The sequence below is a fragment of the Esox lucius genome, chromosome 11, assembly GCF_011004845.1.
Source record: "Esox lucius isolate fEsoLuc1 chromosome 11, fEsoLuc1.pri, whole genome shotgun sequence".
Taxonomy (NCBI): Eukaryota; Metazoa; Chordata; class Actinopteri; order Esociformes; family Esocidae; genus Esox; species Esox lucius.
This window is the reverse complement of record NC_047579.1, coordinates 35,397,814-35,423,305: the sequence shown is the minus strand read 5'-3', so window position 1 is coordinate 35,423,305 and position 25,492 is coordinate 35,397,814. Positions and strand designations below refer to the sequence as shown.

Here is a 25,492-nt window from a genome sequence, read left to right as displayed (position 1 = left end):
TATGTAAGTATGTTTTAAAAAATTCAGTAAAAAGGGTTTTCAATTGTTCCCCTTTTCCACATTCTATAGGTCTCATAACAACAAACTACAGTCTTCGGCCTCTTAGAAAACCCCACATATTTGTCAAAAATGCACTCAATGAGAATTGAGTTAATTTCTGAACAGTAAATCAGTCTATGCTGGAACCTGGTTCCTGTGCTTTGGGACCACCATCCTCTCCCTCCTGGCCCCTCTACAACCTCCCTCCCTCCAACCCCCACCCGCAAAAACAAAACAAAAAGGAAGACTCCTTGTTTCACAAGCAGCGCTACACCCACGGAACTGTCAGGTGATGCTGCTGCTCGCCAAGCTCTGCCACATGGACATTTTTGCAGGGAGTTAAAATGGAGGGTTTGAATAAAGGCATTTCTGGCGAAGGTTACCTCGAAGAAAAAACTTCCTATGGACCTCTCATGTTTAATTTTTGTCATTTTTTAGTTTGTTTTCATTCTTTATCACATGCTCTCACGAGTTGAAGAAATTAAGAAAAGCTCTTATACTTCCATGGCCATGCTCAACAAAAAGCATTTATGATGCCTGTTTGAACGTTGAAGCAATTTGAGCCGAGTTGCACTCAGCGTATCAGATTGCACAGTGTGTTTTCTCCCCTCAATCACTTTTTTGGAGGTGGTGTGAAAGATTGATCTCGTTGGGATTGATCTGCTTAAGTTGGACCTACCTGTTATTTGGAAACCAACCGTTTGAGTTTCAGTCGAGCTGTGCTGAAAGGAGTAAAGTATTTGGTATAAATTACCCAACAGTAATAACACCCTGAGAAGGATAATAACACAATGTTTATTAGACGGTATCCTGCCCTGTTTGTAAAACTTGTCAAATTTTGAATTGTTTTCTTTTTTCTTTTTTTTGTATTACAGCTAAATAAATATTGATGTATATGAAACATAATAAATGGAGAAGACTGAACTCTTCCACTATTTAAAGGGTCTGCATTGTTTTATGAAATACAATGAACAAGTTTTCCTTTTAAATGCACTTACAATTTTTATTTATAGATAAAATAGCTACACATTTTTACAGTATATCAGTTTGACTAGGCAATTGAGCTCAGTCGGGAGTTGCATTGTTCAGTGTCCATTGCATGCAGACAAGGATTGGGAAGCACAAATACTGTTTGAAGAAGTTGATATAGATAATGGATATGATTGAGAAGAATGGGATGTCTCAAGATATTCTTAGGGTTTTAATTCTTGATTCTCAGTTAGGCTTATCTTTTATGGACTGTTTACCACTGCTTGGTGGTTAATTTCAATTTATTTTCCATTCACCCACATTTCTAAGCTGATCCAACTCTTGTATTTACATCAAAAGTTTGGACCCCTAATCATTCAAGGGGATTGCTTTATTTTTACTATTTTGCACATTGTAGAATAAATATTGAAGACACATGAAATTGTGTAGTTACTGAGTGTTTAAGTAAAACTACAGTTGCATTTCAAATTCATCAAACACCCTTTGCTTTGATGACAGCAAACTTTGCATTCTCTCAACCAGCTTCATGGGGTAGTTGCCTGGAATGCATTTCAATTGTCAGGTGTTTCTTGTTAAAAGTTAATTTCTTGGGTTTGGGTGGATATACTGAAGACCATCATCAAGCCTGTAATGTTGTAATCATAATGTGTCAAATAAGCAAAGAGAAACAACAGACCGATTGGATGGTTTAGTGAGGTCCTTGAATTAGCCTTGCTGGAGTCCGTAACGTTCCTGACAGCGCAGAAAAGACGATCAAACTCTAGAGGAAGTAAAAGTCGTAGCATGGTTTCTGTAGGTGAATCTGCAGAAGAATACTTACCAGGTTGCCATTAAGGTAAAATAATCTGGATGATTTCTTCAAGCGCTATCACAAAAAAAGAAAACTGGCTCTCATGAGGACAACCACTGGAAAGAAAGACCCAGAGTTACCTGTGCTGCAAAGAATAGGTTATTATAAAGTCACCAGCCGGAGAAATCAACAATTAGGTGAGACTCAGGGTTGCAGACCAACTAAATGCTGCACAGACTTGAAGTAACAGACATGTCAACATCAACTAGAGACTGTGGATCAGGCCTTGGTTGAAGATATGTGCTTGGCCCAAAAATGTGAAATGGTCATTAGACTGGTGGCAATCTATCCTTTGGTTTTTATGAGTCCAAATTTGTGTGCTTCCCTCTGTGAAGCATAGAGGTGGTGTGATTTGTGGGTGTACTTTGATGGTGACTATGTGTGATTTATTTAGAATTCAAGGCACATTCAACCAGCATGCTTACCACAGCATTTTGCAGCAGAATTTGCCATCCCATTGCGCTTGCACTTCATTTGTTTTTCAACAGGACAATCAACCAAAACACACCTCATGGCTGTGGAAGGATATTTTAATCAAGAAGGAGAGTGATGGTGCTGCATCAGATGACCTGGCTTCCACAATCACCCGACCTCAAACCAGTTGAGATGGTTTGGGATGAGTTAGGCTGCAGGGTCAAGGAAAAAAGCAGCCAACAAATACTCATATGTGGGAAAAGCATTCCAAGTGACTCCCTCATGAAGCTGGTTGAGAAAATGAGGGTGATAAGCTGTCATCAAGGCAGATTTTGCCTACTTTTAAGAATCTACAATATGAAATGTATTTTGATCTGTTTAACTTTTTTGGTTACAACATGATTCCATATGTTATTTCTTATTTTTACTATTGTAGAACAAATGATTATTATACAGTATGAAAAATAGTTAAACTTAACAAATATCCCTGAATGAGTTGGTGTCCAAACTTTTGACTGGCATTTTATAAGCAAACACTGCAACATTTTTAGAAACGGGGATATGACAATTTTGAAACGTATGATCTCGCGATAGGTTTCTTCTGGTCTCTCTTCTGACAACACTTCCTGAGCACCCTGTGATTTTTCAAAACAGTCCAATAAGGGGGACGCTTTTACTCGAACAGACCAATCCTGGAGCTTTGTGGCAGGAATTTAAAGGTCTGAACGAAATTTAAATGCACCAGAATTTCTTTCGAAGGACTCGGTAAGCCTATATGAATTGGTCATTTGGTTTTTATATCAATATACTTCTAGTTATCATTACTTTCATTTAGCTTCGTTAATTTGTTCTCTTTTGTTTTTAGGTGTTTCAGATATTTTTTGATTCTTGATTAAACTACCTTGGCGGTCTTTACAAAAATGTCTGCTGGTAACGAAAACTGTGACCGTCTCAACAAGTTCAAGAATAAGGGAAAAGATGCAAATGTAGGTAGGCTAACATGAAGCGCAGTGCAAATGTTATTTACATTGATTTTATTAGACACTGTCTACGATTTTCTTTGCAGGAACTCAGACGTAGGAGGGTGGAAGTTAACGTCGAACTTCGCAAAGCAAAGAAGGATGATCAGATCTTCAAAAGAAGAAATGTCACCACTTTAGCGGACGAAGCAACCTCCCCACTTCAAGAGAAAAGCCAGAATTCTCAGGTGAGCTGAAATGTTTCTACCAAGTCTATCTACAGCCATTCCAATGACTATGAACTTGCTGCTCATATTTTGAAAGTATCAAGTTCACTAGGAACAAGTCAATGGATACAAACGAAGGTGAGTACAGTATGTGTAATGTCACTTACTGGTGTGTTTTATTCATCTACAGGCCACACGACAGTGGTCCGTGGAAGAGATTCTCACTGGCGTGAATAGTAGTAATCTTGATGTCCAGCTCGACGCCGCACAAGCAGCAAGGTAAAGTGTGTGTGTATTTTTCGCTTTGTACAAAGGTTTGTATTAAGAGAAATATTCTCACTACGTAGTTGTAGTGTGCGATGCCACCATTCGTAAACTTATTGTACTCGTGTGTGCATCCACAATAACTACCAATTGCTGCTAGGTCACACTTATGGCATGTATGGTAGTAAGATCCAGATCGAAATGTTCAATAATGCTTCCCAGATTGCTACTGGTGTACATTTGAGTATTGTTGCTTTATTTTCTGTCTAGTTGTATTTTTGTTTATATGCTCTTAACTCTCACTATGTACTGTAGTTGTCGGGTGCCATGTGCAGGATGACTGTTTTTCGGTGCATTTGACAAACCTTGAAACATTTGTAAAATTGTCAGGGGGAAATGCACTACTTGAAGTGTCTGCTGACATTGTTTTCTTCTTTGAAATAAAGGAAATTGCTATCACGTGAGCGGCATCCTCCCATTGAGCTTATAATCGGTGCTGGGCTGATTCCTAAGTTCGTAGCTTTCTTGGGTTTCGTGGATTCGCCGCCTATCCAGTTTGAGGCCGCCTGGGCTCTAACCAACATTGCATCTGGAACATCTGACCAGACCAGTGCTGTTGTGAAAGGTGGAGCCATTCCTGCCTTTATAAGCCTAATCAGTTCTCCTCACCCCCACATCAGTGAGCAGGCTGTCTGGGCATTGGGTAATATTGCAGGTGAGATATTACACACACACACACACATGTATATATACTGTTTCCACTTCTTCAGGTACCTAAAATAAAATTTCCTACCCTCAACATTGCATCCATTATTTTGTTGGTTAGGAGATGGGTCGGTCTACAGAGACATGGTCATCAAGCACGGAGCTGTGGCTCCCCTGCTCAGTTTGCTTGCTGTCCCTGAGCTGTCTGTGTTCTCTGTAAGTGTCCTGTTTTTGTTTCTAGGTTCAAGATGCAGTGACTCTTAAAAATGCAATAAAACTATGAATGTCTGTTTTTGGGTTGTTACTGTTACTTTGTACACTCCCTGGCCACTAGGGGGTGCTATAACTCAATGAATGAACACATTTTTACATTTGAGTAATTTAACAGACCGTTATCCAGAATGACTTGAAAATTGTTTCATTTTTCTTACGGCAAAGTGCATCAACTCTGAAGTAACTACACCTTAACCTGAAGTAGTTGTCTGCAAAGTAATAGATAATAGGAATGTGGGGGGTGGTCTAATGATATATTTCTCTGCAGTCTGGATATCTAAGGAACATCACCTGGACGTTGTCAAACCTATGCCGCAACAAGAACCCGTCTCCTCCTCTGGCAGCTGTGCAGCAGATCCTTCCCACGCTGGTGCGTCTGCTGCACCATGAGGATAAGGAGGTGCTGGCTGACACCTGCTGGGCAGTGTCCTATCTGACTGACGGACCTAATGATCGCATTGAAGTGGTGGTGCAGACTGGCCTGGTCTCCCGCCTGGTGCAGCTGCTTGGCTACCGGGACCTATCCATTGTGGTATGCATCCTTTTTTTTGTCCTGCAAGTGTGGGAAGGCTGTCATGTACAGTTATGAGGTGTTCACCCGTACCTGTGTTTACTATTACCCATGTGGCCCTTTTGTTTTTGACCTGTCCCCTTCATCAGACTCCTTCTCTGCGCGCAATTGGAAATATTGTGACTGGCACAGATGAACAGACTCAGGCAGTGCTGAATGCTGGGGCCCTTGCCATGTTCCCTGGCCTGCTGTGTCATCACAAGAGTAACATTCAGAAGGAGGCCTCTTGGACTCTTTCCAACATCACTGCTGGTAGAGACACTCAGATCCAGGATGTCATCAATGCTGGCCTTGTCCCTTTAATGGTGGATGTCCTCCGCAAGGTATGTCTGTTTTCTATAGTCAACTATTAAAAAAAATTGGAATAATTTGTTCTTCATGACTAATGAGATTTTCCCCTACTTACTCATGTCATGCAGGGTGACTACAAAACTCAGAAAGAAGCAGTGTGGGCAATAACCAACTTGACCAGTGGGGGCACTGTTGAACAGATTGTGTACCTTGTTCAAGCCAATGTGCTGGAGCCTCTGTTGAATCTGCTCTCAACAAAGGACAGCAAAACCATCCTTGTCATTTTGGATGCCATTACCAACATCTTCCTAGTAAGGGGTTTCACCATGAAGTATTTGTATTCCTAGTGTAGACAAGGATATGTTTCCTACAACTGCAAGATTTGGGTGATAATTTTTTTTTCTTGACCATCAGGCAGGAGATAAGATTGGTGAAGTAGACAAACTGTGTCTGATGATCGAGGAATGTGGTGGCCTAGACAAGATTGAAGCTCTGCAGTCCCATGAGAATGAGCTTGTCTACAAAGCATCCCTCAACCTGATTGAGAAATATTTCTCTGGCGAGGTAAGCATTGTTTTGCCAAGTCTAAGTGCATAGTACACTTAAACTTCTGTTTGCATGTTATAACATGGGTACCTAACAAATGTTTTTTTTTTTTTGATACATGGCCTTCTTTCAGTTCTCCCACCACTTTTCCACAATAAAATTTAGTAATTTGTAATAACATTTCAAATCTGAGATGTATGGTTTGAAATGCATTTTTTTCTCCCCGAGTCTGATTTACTGCCTTGTTTCTTGTCTATTTAGTTTTAGGTTTTGAAGCAAACCGTATACATGAAAGAACTTTCCCCAAAACTGCAAAATAGTTTTAAGTGTATTTTCTCAAGATGCGTTTAGTTACTAAATGGATACAAATGGAGTGATCAAATGTGGGGCATTGGTAAGGAATTGCCTGACATTTAGTGATAATGGTTAAAAAGAGGTTAGTGATGTCAATGTTTCATTGATTAGACCATAGCTGGGAGCCTGGGTTGTCTGAAACTTGTAAATACCAGTGAACTTCCTGGTTGAGCAAGTATTATGATTAGAAGCTGAATGCCTTTGTGATGCATAGAACTCTTTCCAGCCTTCCACTCTCCCAAACATGCTGTGAGATGGTGCAAGGCCATAATTGCAAATTGGACATTATGAAATTGGGAGGGGAGAGTAATTGATTGATCACTCCAGTGGCCAACTATTTTGCTACAGAAACTACTTTAACTGAATGCTCAATTCAAGGGTCTGTAGAGTCAAATCCTTCAGTATTATATTTTATAGACCTAAAAATTGCCCCCCTGAAGTGTTCAGTTTTGTTGTGGAATTTTTTTCCTAACACCCAATCCTTTATGTATATTTGAGCAAAAACCTTGAATCAGAGAAGAGTTAACCCTTTAATTTTTTATTTGAAGACTGAAATCATGCCCACACTGTTGACAAATGCCATTGTATTGCAGACTGTATTTGTATGTTTGGTTTGCTTCAGCCCTTTGAAATGTTCTGATTTGTAGGAAGAGGAAGACCAATGCGTTGCCCCAGAAACGACAACCGATGGCTATGCATTCCAGATCACTGAAAACCAAAGCACTTTCAACTTCTAAGTACCTCTTCGCTATGTAATCTCTACTTTATACTGTCATTGTTTGTGCTCTGTAATAAAGTCTAATTCTTTGTCTAATGTACATACCTTTTAAAAATCAATGTAAATAAAACTGTTGAAAGAAACCCATCTGTTTTCTTGTGGGGCTTGGGTAATATGGAAATAATTTAAGTAGCAACCCATTCACAACGGAATATGTTACGTTAGCATTCTGCTGTAACTCGTCTGAACATTGTGTAAAAAAAAAAAAATTACAAAATGATTAGATGTTTCTAGGGTTGTTCACCAAGGGTTACCGTTTAGAACTGGCAGATGGCTACCTTTCCCACCATGTCGTCATTGATCGGTTACTTGCAGAGTAGCCTCCCATAAAGTGGGATCTCTGCACTGAAGGGCGAACGAGCTCAACAGTTCAACGCTAGTCTGACTCCGAAGAGGGTTGAATTCCTAGGTATTCGCTGCTTTAACTGTGAAGTATGATTTAGGCTTGCGTTTTTTCATTTTATAAAGTTGGTCGGACAGAAACCGAATTAGCAGAAGTATTTGGTTAAAAGCAGTCTGCAGCATCTACAGTTAGTAATTCCCGTTAGTGGATGTGTGCGCGAGGGTGTATGTGTGTAATACCATGATGGTAGTGCTGTCTACATCCGGGCCACAATGCCTTGACTCCATTATTGTTAATTCTGTCTAAACCTGGCTAAATGGTTGATAAACCTTGTAGTCTATAGCGGCTATATGAAATATTTTTGTCACATGTAGTCAAGCTGGAAGCAAGTGGAGATGTCTAACCAAGGAGTTCGGCGTAACGGTCCTGTTAAGCTGCGTTTAACAGGTAAGTGACCTAAAATAATGTCCTTCAGACTTGCTAGCGCGAGCTAGCTATGTTTATTGTGTAGCAAAATACTGCACTGTAGCTCACTAAGGTTAGTTTGCTGGACATTAGTGTATTTGAAAGGGTGCTAATAGTTTGATAATAGTGAAGCTACTTACTGTTTTTAGTGGGCTGCGATATCTGGCGAATTGAACCATATCTTATTTTGAAATTCAAGAAACAAAGCTCCGAAAATACAGATTACTACTTGAGAACGTTTTAGATCTAATTTATCACGCCTGCAAATTAAACTAGCTATACTAAGCAGCAAACCACACGTCAAACAAAAAATAACTGAAAAAGTTTAACTTGGAAAAGTTATTGTTAGAACCAAGCTTACAATCTGATTTTCTCTGTGTTGTGTGGCGCGCGCGCGCAGCAAATGTCAAGAGATATTCATCATGGTCAGATCCACTATGTCTCATTTGACTTTGTGGGAAAGGATAATTGTTGTTTTTAAAGGATGGGTAAAATAGAATTTGTATATGTCACTGTCTGTCCCACATGCATTACTTTATTCGTTGTACTTTTCCACAGTGATCTGTCAGTAAAGTGCAATCGCGCTAGTGTTATATGTGTGCACCATTGTGCATCATTAAAATTTAAGAAAAGTTTGATAGTTAAATGGAGTCTCAAGGGGCTAGAATGAGACTGGCAGCGTTCACACAGGCCTCCCCATTCTGATGGGATTGGTCATCAGATACATTATTGGGAAACTATAAGTACTTGCCTACCTGTATAATCATAAGTCCAATATTTGAATCAGTGCCCTTCAACTCCGGTCCTGAAGGGTCAAAGCATTTCTGGGTTTTGTTTCTGGCTGGTAGTTAATTGCATTCACCTGATGTCACCTGGGCTGCAGTCCGAACAGGTGGTGTTTAGTCCCTATGCATTTTTCATAGACACTTACATGCTGGTCCATTTCACAAAACCTGCCCCTCAACCCATGATTTAACTTGAGGGGACAAATGAAAATGTTTGCTAATTTACAGGATTGAAATCACCCATGATTCAATGCAAACTGTAGTTACACATCTAGCCCTTGTGGCCGTGAAGTGGTAAATGTAATCAACATGAATACTTTGTGTGTCAATCTGGAACCTCACTCTTCAGACTCTTGGGAAGTACATAGCTGGTTTGCAAACTCTGTAGCAAGTTGTCTAACTCCGATCATCACTCCCTTGTTTGGGCCAGGGCACTCGTACATAGACTGGAACACGATGTTGTAAATCCTAATTTAAGGGCTTGGGGTGGAGGGCTAAGGGGATGTCTACTTTGTGATTGAAATGCATCCCTGGTGTCCTAATGTGTATTTAAATTTTTTATTAAAAGACCTATGACAAGTCAGAATGTTAACAAAACTTAATTTGAACATCTGTATGAGGTAATCTGAGACAAGATATCCACAAGGAAGTGTTTTCACGCTGATGAATATGGTTTTATCGTATGTACTGTGTAAAAGTCATTCTGAAGCAGTTTGCTTTCGTAGAATTATTTTCAGTTAATCCTGTGATAACTTCTTCTAAACTTGTGGGATTTGCCATAACTCTTCTTTGGACTTGGTCCAAGTGATCCCACAGAGTTTTAATCATGTTAAGGTCAAGGCTCTGAGGTGGCCAGTATTATACTGTAAGTGTTCCATCGGTGGCGTTCCACTTCAAGTAGGTGTTACTCATCTCAGGGAGTTTTTGGGGTCATTATCGTACTAAAAGATACATTTTCTGCCACTCATTCCAACATGGTGATGTCTTGTAAGGCTTCTCGTTATCGTCAATTCGTGTACCTTAATGCCAGATGACTGCAAGATGCTGAGGAAGCACTTAACTACATTTAATTCCATCCATCAAGGAAGGCGTCTTTACGTATTGTTCATCAGATGCAGACAGTTTGTCTTCCACTGTGTTTTCAGCCTCAACCTTTTGAGTTTCTTCACATAGTGACATTTCAAATAGCCACATCACAAGAATTTCTTGTAAGTTTTCATTCTAGTAATATTGTGTTATGTATCTCTGCCTTCAGCTGTTGTTTACATATTTGCATCAGTCACATTTAGATTTTGAAAATACAAACTGGACACAAGCTAATATGATCCAAGGAGTCTGTGTGTATTTAATCTCCACTTCCTACTGACTGAAGGACAAACAGGATGGACGACTTGCAAGGTACATTTCAATATTATTTTAATCAGTGTTTTGGCTTGTCACAGTTAGGGCTGCTTTTCTTGGGAGCAGTGTTTCAGACTGATTATCTAGAAACAATGGTAATGCTGATGTTTAAGCAAGTGTAAACGCAGAATATGTCCCACTTCACGTCATATTGCAAAGTGGAGATTATTTCCCTCTCGAATACTACTGTCTGTGACGCTAGCATAGGGCCTCAACACACTTTCTCTCCTCTCTCTCACCATTTCAACACAAACAGTGAAACGTTTACATGAGAGGACATTGTTTTGACTGGGAGAAGGGGATGACAGCTGCTGTGTTTGATGTACATCCAGGATCAGAGCTGAGGCAAATTCCAGGCCTTTCCATTCACCAGGAAGAGCCAAATTAAATATTTAAGCTAGCGTTGTGTCTGATAGAAATAAGTTGAAGGAAGGGGGGCATTGGTCCCTGGACTGAAATGAGAGAAAAGAGATTACTCTCAGTGCTTTTTTCCACAGCTTCTTTAAATCAATCATGGCGAGTTCTCACAATCTGTGAGGGTTTATTTTCTGCACAAATTCTAGATTGTCTCATAGATAATTTGTGATATTAGGTTAAAAACGAAGAAATTTTTGCTATGTTTTGTTTAAATGGTGGGCAACAGTGTTTTCTGTCACGTTTTCTAGGCTTCTTGATTTGTGTTTTACATTTTGCACTTTGAATGAGTGCCATTTCAATTTGAGATTAACTGCAGTGGTCTCTTGAAAAATCTGAATTCACTGAAGTGGGAGAGGAAGATCACATGGACCGTTTCACCTGGTTCGGATATAATCCCTGTTGGCAATGAACATTTGACAACACAATTTGTTTTTACGCGATTGTATAACATATTTTCTTTCTAATTTCTCACTGTATTTTACATGTCTATCTGTTAAACTGACGTTTTTTTCCCCCCCTTCCTTATCCCAGTTCAGACTTCATCTCCCCAGGGGGGCATTCCCTTAGGATGATGTAATCTTGTGCCATGTTATCCATATGCTCCTTCCACAGCCAGACTCACTCTGTTTACTTCCCTCCCTAACCCTGTCTGTTGAGCACTGCATTGCTCAGGGCGGGAGAGGAAGTCATTTAGGCAGTCAGCACCATCTCCCCTAGTTGACTTTCTGTAACTTGTTCTGCATCCAGACCAGCTCTCAGTGCTAAATTGCTTTGGCTGTTGATCGATGTAGAAGGTTGAACAATCTCAATTATTATTACTGTATTTGGACATAAACGTGCATGTTTCTGAAAGGCCACTGTGTCTCTTTATTCAAACTCACTTATCAATTGAAGGCAATGATTAAGGTCTGAGCCTGGGTCATTGTAGCAGATTGTTGTTGGATGTAACTGACTTTGTCACATTACACTTGATGAGTTTGTTATTGGGTAAGCTCTGAATAATGAGTTGTTACATGTGCGCAGTCTTCCTCTGAGCTTCTCACCGACATACCCCCATCCATTTGAAACAGATGTTGCAGCTGGTTGCCAGTTTTTAAACTGGAAAAATATGGCAGGCAAGCTGCTAAAACTAACACTTTGGGTGAGAATTGCCCCTTGAATACACAGGACAGGTTTCAATTATGTACTACGACTGATCACTCCTAAGTTATGTCACACAAACATGGTAAATGGCACAATACGTGATCCGTTAAGTCATAAATGACAGTATTAAAACATGGCTTATTTCAGAGCATATTATCTGATCAGCCTTAAATTGCATTAGTCTAACATCATTTATGACACAGTTGTGTCCATTCCAAACAGCCAGATGTCAGGACATGGCTCATGCCAAATTATGTCCACCATAAAACTGTCTTCTCCTTCCATTTTTTAATCCCCAGGTTTATACCTTTATATTTTAGTCAAATAGCAAACACTTTGCAGAAGGCTTTAGGGTTAAAAACAGAGTTAAGTGCCTAGCTCAAGCACAGCAAAGCTTATTTTTTATTATTATTATATTGATTTTTTTTTAAGAACCAACCAGCATTGGTTTACCAACCCAGTGCTTGTGACCACTAGTGCAGCCTAAGGGAAGACTTTTTTTTTACCTCATTCTGTGGTATCTGCCAGTTTCTAGTACAGTGTTTCCTGGGGATCCCAAGGGGTGCATGTTTTTGCCGTAGGAATCACACACCTGATTCAAATGTTGCCCTACCTCTCACACACCTGATTCAAATGTTGCCCATAACTTATACACTTGATTGACATAATCAACCTATCATCAAGTCTTTGAATCAGGTGTGTGAGTGCTGGGGCAAAAACATGCGCCCCTTGGGGTCCCCAGGACCAGGATTTTGAAGCACTGTGCTAGTATGTCTTTTTGCAGTAGTGGTGAGTGATTAACCAAAATGTCATTTTTTTTTTGTCACAAATAATGTATTTAACCTAGATTTCAGTCCATTAATATTTGGCTAATGACAAGTTCTGTCTCGACTCTGTTCTCTAGTAAATTAGATTGGAAATAAAACAATGACTAAGATGTAATGGCGCAAGCTGTGTAGTCCTTGGTGGAAAAAACAGGGATGTTTGGCAGCTCAGTTTCAGGGTATTTTTGCTTGTATGTCTTGTAGGTAAATTGTCTCTTTTTTTGTCAATGCAAAAATAAGTTTAGTAAATTGGTTGCAACAGCAATGTTCCTATTGTCTAGTCTCATGTATTTCCTTTAGATTTTTACAATGTCAATGTGCCATGTCTCTCAATAATGTAAACAATGTGCATAGGTAATTTTATTAATGCACATAAGGTAAAATACTTAATTGTACAAATCTATAGGTCATTAGAACAGACAACTCTCAGTCAACCAATGTTTTTTGTCTAGGGGGACAACTCTAGAAATTGTCAATCTCTGTTTTCACAGGAGATGTCAATACACATTGAGTAGGTACAAATGGGGAACTGTTGACTTCCCTACTGTTTTACAGAACCGTGTTTTGCTTAAAGTGAAGGAAAACAAAACAACCGTGGTGAACAGAAATAACAATTACTACGCGTCATCTGTAACGTTTTCCTTCCCCTGCTGAGGGCCTTCCAATATTTGAAATTGTTCCATCAATTCATTGACTGGGGTTGGCTTTCCTGTTGGTTCAGCTGCTTTTCAATGAGGACAAAGGCTTCTGCGGTCACACTCCAAAAACCCCGCCAGCAACGGCTCCACGGAGGCCAGATGTAGAGGGGGTGAGTGGGCAGTCTCAGAGAGGAAGCGCTCTACATATGAACACTTGTCCAAATGTCACCCCTAACAGGTTGGGTTCAGACAAGAAACTCAATTTGAGTACATTTGGATTGGATTTTGAGGCCTGTGCCCTTTACAGTTCAATGTGTTTGCGCTGTAGGGTGTGTGCCTGAGGATGAGCATGCCCATCAGATCCAGAATCATTTCCCAAATTTAGGCTTCATTCTTTTCTTTTCTTTGTGTGGTGTTGGCGTGTGTGTGTGTGTGTGTGTGTGTGTGGATTTCAGGGGATCTCATTGACATATCTCTTTTAAGTAGGATTCATGGATTGGTTTCTTTGTCTTGTTTAGATACAGAAAGCATAACCTAGTCACGGTACACTATCAACAGATGTCAGACAGGGTTGCCTTCCTATGGTCCACTTTAATGACTCCTTGCGATGGATCGGGCACTTCCAAGTATTATTGTGGTCATTAGCTCCTCGAAGCTCCTAGATTTACACAAACCTTCTGGTTGAGCAAGCTGTGATTACTTAGAATTACCTTGCGGGATGTGCTTATGTACCCAGTACTGTTGAGGGGAAGAAAAGTCGAGGGGAGAGCTAGACAATTCAAACTTTGCACAGCCTAGTATGTGCTAATTATGTCAGTTGTTCTTTTTATTGTTATTTTCATGCATTATTTCAGTGGAAAGAAGAACGTGCTCTTCATGATAATTTGCTTTGTGGAAGATGTTACTGGTGGGTTGGACGGGTACCTGTGGGAAACTGATGTGGGCATCTTGACATTTTATTACCCTGTTTGTAAAAATAATATTTAATTGCCTGTGATTGTTTTCTTTTAGTAGTTCAGGGTGGTAGGGCCTAATGGTTTACTCAGGTGAGCCAGGCATGTTTGTTCAAAGTCCAATTAATGAGGTGGTTACCCAGACTTGTTTCAGTTTCCAGGAAATGGTGGGAGTACCTAGAATGTTCCTGTGCTGGTATAGGAAACTAGAGGAATTCCTAGACATGCTGGCTGTGCTGCAAACCTGGATTGACACAGATTGATGTGATTAACCCTTACCTTTCTCTAACCTTGAGCAGATGGGGGTTTTCAAGGCATTCGTGTCATGGGACTGCTTTGTGCAGCGCTCATGCAGCTGACCCAGAGCGTCTGTCGGTACCCAGCCTGACGCAGAGTTCAGTCCTCTGAGGAGACAGATCATAGATGTTTAATTCCCACCAGATCACATTTCAAATGGCATTCCACATAAGTTAAACTAATATTCTTAGTTTTTTTTGTGAGAAAAGATTAGCACAGTATTTTAAAACATACAAACACTTAATACTTAAGTCTGGTTATAGGCCAGCTTAGTTAAAACATTTAAAATCTGTGTGCACTAGGGATTTGAATTTGATATTTTATTATTTGAATAGTTTTCAGATATTCAGCCTAATTTTATGTAGCGTTTGTAGCCAAGTCCTTTTCATAGGTAATTTTTGATTCCCTAAATGTATTCCATCTTCCCTTGAATAAGGTGAACTGTCATCCACTTGGTAACAGTAAATATTAAGCCTTTCTGACTGGGCTGTTACATAACTAGTGCTGCTTTGACTGACAAAATGTAAAAGTGTGTGAAGGAGAGCATTTCTCATGAAAGAAATTAGAAACATTAAAAAGATTTTTGCTCAATTAAATGTTATCCATATTTTATTTTGTGTAAGCTCAAGCTGGTAAACACCTCACAGCCTTTGTTATTCGTATTTACTTGCCAATAGTGCATGCATTAGGCAGTACCAGTTACTTGGATTACTAAATTATTTTTTAGAAACACTGTTTTTAACGTCTTAGAATATGTCTTGTACTCCTTAAACGTTTTTCATTCCATTTACAGTGAGGGGAAAAATTATTAGATCCCCTGCTGATTTTGTACTTTTGCCCACTGACTAAGAAATTATCAGTCTATAATTTTAATGGTAGGTTTATTTGAACAGTGAGAGACAGAATAATAAGAAAAAATCCAGAAGAACGCATGTCAAAAATGTTATAAATTGATTTGCATTTTAATGAGTGAAATAAGTATTCAACCCTTCTGCAAAACATGACTTTGTACTTGGTGGCAAGACCCTTGTTGGCAATCACAGAGGTCAGACATTTCTTGTAGTTGGCAACCAGGTTTGCTCTAGGAGGGATTTTGTCCCACTCCTCTTTGCAGATCTTCTCCAAGTCATTAAGGTTTCGAGGCTGATGTTTGGCAACCCGAACCTTCAGCTCCCTCCACAGATTTACTATGGGATTAAGGTGTGGAGACTAGCTAGGCCACTCCAGGAGCTTAATGTGCTTCTTCTTGAGCCACTCCTTTGTTGCCTTGGCCGTATGTTTTGTGTCATTGTCATGCTGTAATACCCATCCACGACCCATTTTCAGTGCCCTGGCTGAGGGAAGGAGGTTCTCACCCAGGATTTGACAGTACATGGCCCTGTCCATCGTCCCTTTGATGCGGGGATGTTGTCCTGTCCCCTTAGCAGAAAAACACCCACAAAGCATAATGTCCCCCCCCCCCATGTTTGACGGTGGGGATGGTGTTCCTCCTCCTCCAAACATGGCGAGTTGAGTTGATGCCAAAGAGCTCGATTTTGGTCTCATCTGACAACAACACTTTCACCCAGTTCTCCTCTGAATCATTCAGATGTTCACTGGCAAACTTCAGATGGGCCAGTACATGTGCTTTCTTGAGCAGGGGGACCTTGCGGGCGCTAGTTTGTTACCAATTGTTTTCTTGGTGACTATGGTCCCAGCTGCCTTGAGATCATTGACAAGATCTTCCTGTGTAGGTCTGGGCTGATTCCTCTGATTCCTCACTACGAGGTGAGATCTTGCATGGAGCCCCAGACCGAGAGAGATTGACAGTTCTTTTATGTTTCTTTTGCATTTGCGAGTAATTGCACCATCTGTTTTCACCTTCTCACCAAGCTGCTTGGTGATTGTCTTGTTGCCCATTCCAGCCTTGTGTAGGTCTACAATCTTGTCCCTGACATCCTTGGACAGCTCTTTGGTCTAGGCTATGGTGGAGAGTCATCAAGTTGCAGAATTTTTAAATTGAACTTGATTGTCTCTATGATAACAATGAATCCTTAAAACAGGAATAAGCAGACCTAGACCTGTAGAGCTGCAGACACAATATTTTTCATTCAACCAACCTGGAAGATCTGAGGGGTCTTCCAAAAGAAATGGCTAAACAGATTCAGGGTTCCCTGAACATATCTGGCTTCTTTTAACCACATTTTTGGTTTCAGAATGGCTGTTTCTAGTTTAATTCATTAAGCTAAGTGAAGCGCAGATTGGTTTATCCAACAACTTGCTGGTAGTGCATTTTAAAAGGTCTTCATGACAATTACTGAAAACATGATGGACATCTTGGAGAGAAAATATAGAGAATTATATTTTAATTGAGTGGAACAATAAATAATTGTTACCAACTACAGTAATAGATGATTTCTTCTCAATATATTTAGTTTATCTGCTGCCCAAATATTTTGGCTCCCAAGGGATACAACTATAGAATGTGTTGTCATGAAATTTATTAAAACATAATTCCTATATTGGCTATGCACTGGGCTTACCAATGCGGGTATGACATACTGTAGGCTTGACAATTTAATACAATTAGTATTTCAGTGATCTACAGTGGGGAGAACAAGTATTTGATACACTGCCGATTTTGCAGGTTTTCCTACTTACAAAGCATGTAGCGGTCTGTAATTTTTATCATAGGTACTCTTCAACTATGAGTGATGGAATCTAAAACAAAAATCCAGAAAATCACATTGTATGATCTGTAAGTAATTAATTTGCATTTTATTGAATGACATAAGTATTTGATACATCAAAAAGCAGAACTTAATATTTGGTTTACAATTACAGAGATCATATGTTTCCTGTAGTTCTTGACCAGGTTTGCACACTGCAGCAGGGATTTTGGCCCACTCCTCCATACAGACCTTCTCCAGATCCTTCAGGTTTCGGGGCTGTCGCTGGGCAATACAGACTTTCAGCTCCCTCCAAATATTTTCTTTTGGGTTAAGGTCTGGAGACTGGCTAGGCCACTCCAGGACCTTGAGATGCTTCTTACGGAGCCACTCCTTAGTTGCCCTGGCTGTGTGTTTCGGGTCGTTGTCATGCTGGAAGACCCAGCCACAACCCATCTTCAATGCTCTTACTAAGGGAAGGAGGTTGTTGGCCAAAATCTCGTGATACATGGCCCCATCCATCCTCCCCTCAATACGGTGCAGTCGTCCTTTCCCCTTTGCAGAAAAGCATCCCCAAAGAATGTAGTATCCTCCAAACACAGCGAATGTAGTTCAGACCAAAAAGCTCTATTTTTGTCTCATCAGACCACATGACCTTCTCCCATTCCTCCTCTGGATCATCCAGATGGTCATTGGCAAACTTCAGACGGGCCAGGACATGCGCTGGCTTGAGCAGGGGGACCATGTGTGCGCTGGAGGATTTTAATCCATGACGGCGTAATGGTTTATGACTAATGGTTTTCTTTGAGACTGTGGTCCCAGCTCTCTTCAGGTCATTGACCAGGTCCTGCCGTGTAGTTCTGGGTTGATCCCTCACCTTCCTCAAGATCATTGATGCCCCACGAGGTGAGATCTGGCATGGAGCCCCAGACCGAGGGAGATTGACCGTCATCTTGAACTTCTTCCATTTTCTAATAATTGCGCCAACAGTTGTTGCCTTCTCACCAAGCTGCTTGCCTATTGTCCTGTAGCCGATCCCAGCCTTGTGCAGGTCTACAATTTTATCCCTGATGTCCTTACACAGCTCTCTGGTCTTGGCCAATGTGGAGAGGTTGGAGTCTGTTTGATTGATTGTGTGGACAGGTGTCTTTTATACAGGTAACAAGTTCAAACAGGTGCAGTTAATACAGGTAATGAGTGGAGAACAGGAGAGCTTCTTAAAGAAAGACTAATAGGTCTGTGAGAGCCGGAATTCTTACTGTTTGGTAGGTGATCAAATACTTATGTCATGCAATAAAATGCTAATTAATTATAAAAAAATCATTTGATTTTCTGGATTTTTGTTTTAGATTCTGTCTCTCACAATTGAAGTGTACCTATGATAAAAATTACAGACCTCCACATGCTTTGTAAGTAGGAAAACCTGCAAAATCGGCAGTGTATCAAATACTTGTTCTCCCCACTGTATGAATTAAAAACATTATTAGAAATGTTTATTTTTATAATTAAGTCATTTTACATCACATACAAATTTACGATGTCAGTTATTTTCTGCCAGGCTTCATCTGGCTTTTAGGGCAGCAGTGGTCGTTACTTAAATCATTACTTGGGAGAAATTGCAAAGCAGAGTTCATAAAGTCAAATAGATGCCACAATCAGCTACATTAGACATGTTTGTTTTATTTTAGTTGTACAGATAAATGATTGACTGAAAAATTATGGCCATAGTAATTAAATAGAATCTTGTGGATAAGCGCTGCGTTTTATTCACTTGGACAGGATAAGATAAATCTAACCTAGTAGGTAATAGGTTTGTTTCAAAGCATTTGTTGCCATGGTTTCTAATCAGGCTACACTTAATGCCATGTTTCTGGAACCGAAAACACAGTTTGCTCAAATTCTAGTTTGACAGAGTTCGCAAGGTTACTAATGCAGCTTTCTGCAATACCCCTCTGGTGTGTTAAATTTAAACAATCACTGAACTGATCAACAAGCACTATTTAACTTAGTGTGGTGGCTAGCAGGGACAAATACCTGCAACACCCAAGGAGCAGGGTTGCCTATCCCTCTTCTTATTCATTGTAAAGGGATATAGCATAGGGATACCCTCTAATTTCTTGTGTTGCCTTTGAGGGATGGCACAGATTGTATTTAATTTCTCTTTGAGTAAAGAAAATAATCTGGGAGTTCAGTCATGGCCATGTGATATTTGGCATGGCTAAAAATGTGGTTTGCTCATGATTTAGGCCTCACAATGCTCTCCAATTAAATTGTATAATCTAAGAAACAAACTCGTAAGGATGAAGCTTGGAGTGGCAGCTTTACTGGTAGTTAACAATGCTCTGCTCCAGACCTAAGAAACCTCTATAACTGGTAAACAGGTTAGTAAAATCCCTCTCTTCTCAAGCTCTCCCTCGACCTCTCCTCCATTACATCAGTGTTCAGAGGAGCCAAAAAGCTTTAGAAAGCCATGCAGCCACTCAAAACTGCCAGGTCAAGCCAACAATGGTGCAAGCTTGCAGAAGCTCACTGAGTGCTCACTGTTTTGATTCCTCGCTAAGCAGCTGTGCTGTGGAAGACTTTACTCAACTGGATGAATTACTCTAAAGGCACATTGTATCACGGAGTGGAAAACATTTCTGCTAATGCAAGGATACCAAAAATGAAGCAAAAGTAAAGAAGATTGTGGATGTGTTCCCTCTCCTTTGTTCTCAAAGTAGTTGGTGTGGACTCTGTGTAATAACACAAGGCTATATCAGGAAGGAAAGCGTGATGTAATATTATTTAAATGTTGTCACATTAAGAATCATTTCAAGGTTCCATTTTCCAACTCAGTACAACTCTTGTGTCTCTGTATTGCTTCCCTCTTCGTCTTCATCAGTAGAATGGTTTGGTTTGTCAAAAAGTAATGCCCCCAACAATTTTTCTTGCCTTGTCTTAATACATTGTTGATAGGGCTATATCATACCTGTGCTCAGGGATGGCTAATTTTGGAGAGTCCTTTTACAGGGTTTTCCTGGCTGAAAATTTGTCAGAGGTGGTACCCCAACCCCTGCTACCCCGTGCTCTACCAGACACCTCTCGCTGATATACTTTATATAATATCTGGCCACTTGAAAAAGATAAATATTATAGTGTTAAATCTGCCCTGTTGTCCATGTCTACTAGAACACCTAATGCACACTACAATGTCCTCCCTAATACAATAGAAACAAAAAAAATAAGCAAAAAATCTATTCTTTACATATCAACATGTTAGATATTCAATTTTTTTGTGTAGGATTGTACCCTCGTGTTTTTTTTGGTTCTCCTCTGCCTGTCCAGGACTACTGGACATTTGATTTAAGTGCATCCAGCCTAATGTTTCTGCTTGGCTATTTTCCTAAGCCCCCAAACACATTGGCTCCACAATACTTCTGACATACAGAACATATCATTCCCTCTTCATTATGTCTGAGCCACCCGAAAAATATTTAGCCATTGAGCAGCAGAACTATGTTTATTAGAAGATCTAGGAATAACATAAAAAATATGAAATCACTCATTAAGCTTTATTATTAATCCCAGTCAATATTATTGGTGTCTTTTTTCATTTTCATGGATGTAGTTTAGGAATTATAAAGTTTTATTGAAATATTTTGACATGCTTCAGTGTAAAAGAATACTAGGATCCACTTGTTTTTCTGGCGTTACTCATATCTGCGATGTCGGGACCGGTCAGGCCCTGTATGCTAGGTTGCCAGATTATTGACAGTAAACCGGGAAATCCACATACTACTCAAAGAACACTGAAATGCTATTTTCTCTATACAAACCCTGTCTGTAAATCGACTTGCCCAAGCCCATTAAAAATATCCCAATTGTTTGGGAAACCTACCCATCTGGCAACACTGCCAATATGAAAAAAGGTTGGTCCTATGGTCACATTCTATGCAGTATTTTGCTGGTAGGCAATTTAGTATATGAGCACATAATCATGTTTTACCATGCTGACACAGAGGCCGTGCGAGATATTAGGAAGGCAGTCACCTTTGAGTTTCATATGCAGGAAAATCCCTGGTTACTACACTTGCACTCTGAAGAGTTTGGCTTGATGACTGAAATTGTACTCCCCCACCATAACCAACTAGACTATATTCAGGCATACAGTTAAGTGGTGGGGCAAAAAAAAGGGTTTGTCCAAAGCAGGGATGAGTGCACAAACAGTTGGGGAGTTTTGATCAGCCACAAACCGACTAGACACAGTTTGCCCATGCAAACAAACCACCACAAACATGGAATTGAAGTAACTTTGATTTAAAGTCTAGATCAGGAGTATTCAGCTCTTACCCTACAAGGTCCGGAGCCTGCTGGTTTTCTGTTCTACCTCATCATTAATTACACCCACCTTGTGCCTCAGCTCTAATTAAGGCCCAGATGAGAGGGTTACATACATTTTTTTTAGTGGAAGTGGCTTCGAAGTCCAGAGTTGCGATTGGGGGGTCTAGATCACAGGTGTCAAACCAATTCCACAGAGGACCTAGTGTATGCTGGGAAGAAGTGGTTTTGGGGGGGGGGGGGGGGCCTGCTGTGTTGCAAAAAGAACAGTGTTGAAAAAAGAGTGCTTAGTCCCAGGCCTGGAGTCAAAACAGGCAGGCAAGCAGGGAAAGCTGTGTGGAAGAGGGTCACCTTCCAGGGTCAGACCGGGATGGGGTCAGGGTTCCGGACTGGTGGAATCAGGGGGAAGGGGTACAGGCATTAGCAGAAGCCCTGTTGTTTTAGGTCCCACAATCTTTATTAAACTGAAAGAGGTATTTTGGTAAATCCAGACTTGGTTTTGACTTTTAGACAGGCTGGGAAAGGTTGGTTTTTACAAGGCAGTTCTCTTTCCCACACCCCCGCATCTTCCTCCACAGTCACTTGAGTGTGATGGTTAACCACAGAGCTGTACACTAAGGCAACACTGTAATCCCCCTTTTCCCCACAGCACCTATCTCCCATGGTCCGAGGCTTCTGTGCGTGCGTGCGTGCGTGCCTGTTTGTGTTATGGGGCTGTGTAGCCAAGCACCATGGGCTTATAGCAGATGCGTGCATTAACTAAAAGCCAGTGGCACGAATCCGATGAATTGGGTGTCATGTGACCTCTCCCTCCCCAGGTGGCCTGAGTGATGGGGTGCCCTGGAGCCCCGAACAGGGAGTCTCTTTGTGTCCGTTCCTGGGAGAGAATCTGACAATTCTCTCTACAGGTGGAAATGTAACTTTAAACCAAAGTCTCTCACTGCCTCTAGGAGCTGAACTGATTTCGACAGATAAGGCCGGGAGACAGTCAGGTCAAGAATCAATTGCGGTCTTTGCTGACCTTTCCTAGCATGCATTGCTAATCTGCTAAGGAGGCCAGTGATTCTGGAGGGCACTATATGTTTGCTGCATCTATTATTTTGTCCTGTCCCGGCTTGTTGGAGAACATTAATCCATATCTTTAACAGGATATTTTGAAATGACGCCTAAAGGAGAATGTGATTGTTTGTTTTTGTGTCCAGCTGCATCTTAAAAATCAAAGAATGTGGAGAAACAGTAGAATGTCTTAGCCAAAAATAGATTGGTTATTATTGCATGTGATCCCAATTCCCTTTGAAGCCTGTGTGGACAGCCTGGTGATAGAGGGAAAGGGCAGCTGGTGTAGCCATCACCAGCACTCAGGCTGTGATCTACCGCAGTTGCACAGCAGCTACGCTCGTCATTGCTCGCTTTGTCGCCCTCACAGACACCTAGGTCGACTGATGTTGCTGTGCCTGGTACAAGGCTGACTGTGTTACAAATGCACTTTGTCCATCCTGTCAGAGCCACACCCTTCTCATACAGCTGTTGTATAACAATCAGGCATGCCTGTGAGGCTGCCCGCATTATTATGTGTTAGTTTGTGTGGTATTCCGCTTCATAAGTGATTTCAATGTCATTGCTCGTTACTCCTTTCTTGTAGTGAGCAGCTCCGTTTTGCTGTCCTTCATCCCTGTCAGCCAGTGCTGCAGTTCACGGGACTCTGAGCTGCAGGAGGTGCGACCAGAATGAGAAACACAGGCGCACAGAGAGACCCTTCTCTCAGCGTTGACTCGATACTGCTGTCGCTATGGCGACAGGATTTAAGATGAGCCGAGATGCAGAGGGTTACGTGATGTTTTTCTGGAGTGTGTGAGTCATTTCGTGGAGGGAGACATGGTGAGAAATGTTTGGAAAATGAGTTTGCGCCACAGTGGTTTTCAGGGTTGGGTTTCTGACGGGCAAAGAAAGGCTGATATTTTCCCTTCTACATGGATAATAAGGTGGAATTGGTTGGAATTTTGGCTTAGTCTTCTGTTGTACCGTTAAGCTCTCCAGCTCTCTCCCAATCTAACCCCTTGCACCTTATTCGTTTTGGCAACTACATCATTTGGTAGTGCAAAGAGTCACCACTCAGAAGAACGGCATTTTGTTAAAAGCAGACATGGAAAATAAATTATGTGATGCGAACCAACCAAAATAAATGGGTTTCACATTTCCACTTTTTCCCAGGACTATGAGTGTAGGGCTGTTAATGTCTGTGTATTTAGGTGTCCATGATGTTGCATCTCTATAGCTACAGTGCCTTTGGAAAGCATTCAGACCCCTTCACCTTCTCCACTTGTTGATTTACCAACTTTTTTGGGGCTATCAATCTACACAAAATACCCCATATTCTGTACTTTGTAGAAGTGCCAGTACTTTGTAGGAGCGTTGATGATTCGGGTTTCCCCACAGATGATAAATGATGTTCAAGTCTTCGCATTAACTGGACTCTGTAGTGCAGCAGAGATGGTTTTCCTTCTGGCATGTTCTTTCATCCCTGCAGAGAAACTCTGAAGCTTTGTTAGTGGCACCTGTTTTTGAGAGGTTCTGTAGTTCTTGAGTACAATTTCTAACAAAACCAACATTATGAAGACAGGATTCAAAGCAAATCCGGAATAAGCACCAATAAGGGATAGGTTATAAGAACATTTTCAAGTCATTGAATATAGCCTGGAGAAGAGTAAAGTCCATTATTAAGAAATTGAGAGAATATGGCACAGCTGTGAATCTTTATAGAACAGGCCGTCCTCAAAAGCCGGGTATCCAGGTGAGAAGCACTCAAGGCAGAGATGCCACCAAGAGGCCAATAGCAACTCTGAAGGAGTTACAGTCTTCCATACCTGCGCTGGGAGACATTGTGCATTCTGCAATAATAACCCTTCACCAAAGTTGTCAAACATTGCACTTAGTGTTGGGGCCAAAAGGCTCTATTTTGGGTCTCATCAGACCATTGAATCTTCCACTTGTTCTCAGATACCTTCTGGCGATCTCTAGTCAAGATTTGATGTGATTTTGACACTGTCCCATAAAAGCCTCTTATGTGAAGCACCCGGGCTATAAAATCTACAAATTGTTCTAAATTAATTACAAATGAAAAACTGAACATAATTGTTTGCATAGGTATTCACCCTCTTTACTATGGCACACCTGAATGAGCTGTGGTATTCCAATTGTCTTTAAAAGTAACAGTTGTTGGGGCACACCTGTGTGCCATTAATGTGTTTTGATGATTTCAGGTTAAATACACCTGTCTGTGCGAGGTTTCACAGTTGGTTAGTACACAGATTCGCCACAACATTGAAAATGTGTTCGTATATCCTTACAAACATTTACAGAAAGAATCCTGGCAAAATAAAAATGTTAACATGATGTTAACCACGGGTTGCACTCGGGTTAATGCCAATATGATGAGCCAATGTATGTCATCTATATCTTTCAATGCAGTCAAATGTTTGTAAGAATTGCAGATTCTTTGGAGACATTCTATTGGCAAACTTAAGATGTCGGTGGTTGAAGTCAGATTGAGTGCTTATTTCTGTGTTCAGCGGACATCTGCATGTGACAACTAACAAACAGGCAATCTGAAATCCTTCTGGATGTGCATTGTTTTTAAAAGTCATATAACTGACAGTGGTTCTGGGAAATGACTCCGCTACTTAAGATTAGTAATGGTTCTTTCAGTGTACTTAATGCTTTAAATGCTTTGAATAACCAGGCTATGAAAAGCAAAATGCAATTCTGGATTCTTGGTGAGATTGGATGTGCCACCATTCTTTTCCTCCAGGATGGCCCAGTTTAAGGCAGTAAGATGGATTATTTGGTGAGATTGGATGTGCCACCATTCTTTTCCTCCTGGATGGCCCAGTTTAATGCAGTAACATTTATTATTTGGTGAGATTGGATGTGCACCACTTCCCTTCCTACAGGATGGGTATTCCACCCCCCAAACACGCAGTTCTCTTCCTTGTCCTACATT

The 25,492-nt window shown here is 40.7% G+C and overlaps 3 protein-coding genes across 9 annotated transcripts in view; all 3 read left to right on the top strand.

The window, feature by feature from the left end:
* The window catches only part of bptf (bromodomain PHD finger transcription factor), a 29,183-nt gene extending 28,203 nt beyond the window's left edge, over nucleotides 1-980 (top strand). For all 6 annotated transcript variants that reach the window (XM_029123185.2, XM_029123186.2, XM_029123183.2 and 3 more), the window contains one exon: nucleotides 70-980. In XM_029123185.2, coding sequence (XP_028979018.2) covers nucleotides 70-106 — 37 coding nt within the window. In that variant the 3' untranslated portion in view covers nucleotides 107-980. The remainder of the gene's footprint in view (nucleotides 1-69) is intronic.
* A 1,974-nt stretch (nucleotides 981-2,954) lies between these two features.
* kpna2 (karyopherin alpha 2 (RAG cohort 1, importin alpha 1)) lies at nucleotides 2,955-7,340 on the top strand. Its single transcript, XM_029123166.2, has 11 exons — nucleotides 2,955-3,058; nucleotides 3,159-3,279; nucleotides 3,360-3,500; nucleotides 3,670-3,758; nucleotides 4,190-4,458; nucleotides 4,570-4,664; nucleotides 4,990-5,253; nucleotides 5,382-5,615; nucleotides 5,712-5,894; nucleotides 5,998-6,147; nucleotides 7,131-7,340. Exons 2-11 carry the CDS (start codon nucleotides 3,214-3,216, stop codon nucleotides 7,218-7,220), a joined length of 1,581 nt encoding a protein of 526 aa, XP_028978999.1. The 5' UTR covers nucleotides 2,955-3,058; nucleotides 3,159-3,213; the 3' UTR covers nucleotides 7,221-7,340.
* Nucleotides 7,341-7,587: 247 nt separating this feature from the next.
* The window catches only part of smurf2 (SMAD specific E3 ubiquitin protein ligase 2), a 55,511-nt gene continuing 37,606 nt past the window's right edge, over nucleotides 7,588-25,492 (top strand). Inside the window, exon 1 of one of the 2 annotated variants that reach the window (XM_010874499.4) lies at nucleotides 7,588-8,051. In XM_010874499.4, coding sequence (XP_010872801.2) covers nucleotides 8,000-8,051 — 52 coding nt within the window. In that variant the 5' untranslated portion in view covers nucleotides 7,588-7,999. The remainder of the gene's footprint in view (nucleotides 8,052-25,492) is intronic. The other variant, XM_010874500.4, reaches the window with a different exon arrangement.

Excerpts from the sequence above, each read along its gene's own strand:
- kpna2 (XM_029123166.2), top strand. The coding sequence starts at position 3,214 with ATGTCTGCTGGTAACGAAAACTGTGACCGTCTCAACAAGTTCAAGAAT. Across the intron at positions 3,280-3,359 it reads ATAAGGGAAAAGATGCAAAT|GAACTCAGACGTAGGAGGGT; the intron begins GTAGGTAGGCTA and ends TTTTCTTTGCAG. Across the intron at positions 4,459-4,569 it reads GGCATTGGGTAATATTGCAG|GAGATGGGTCGGTCTACAGA; the intron begins GTGAGATATTAC and ends TTTGTTGGTTAG.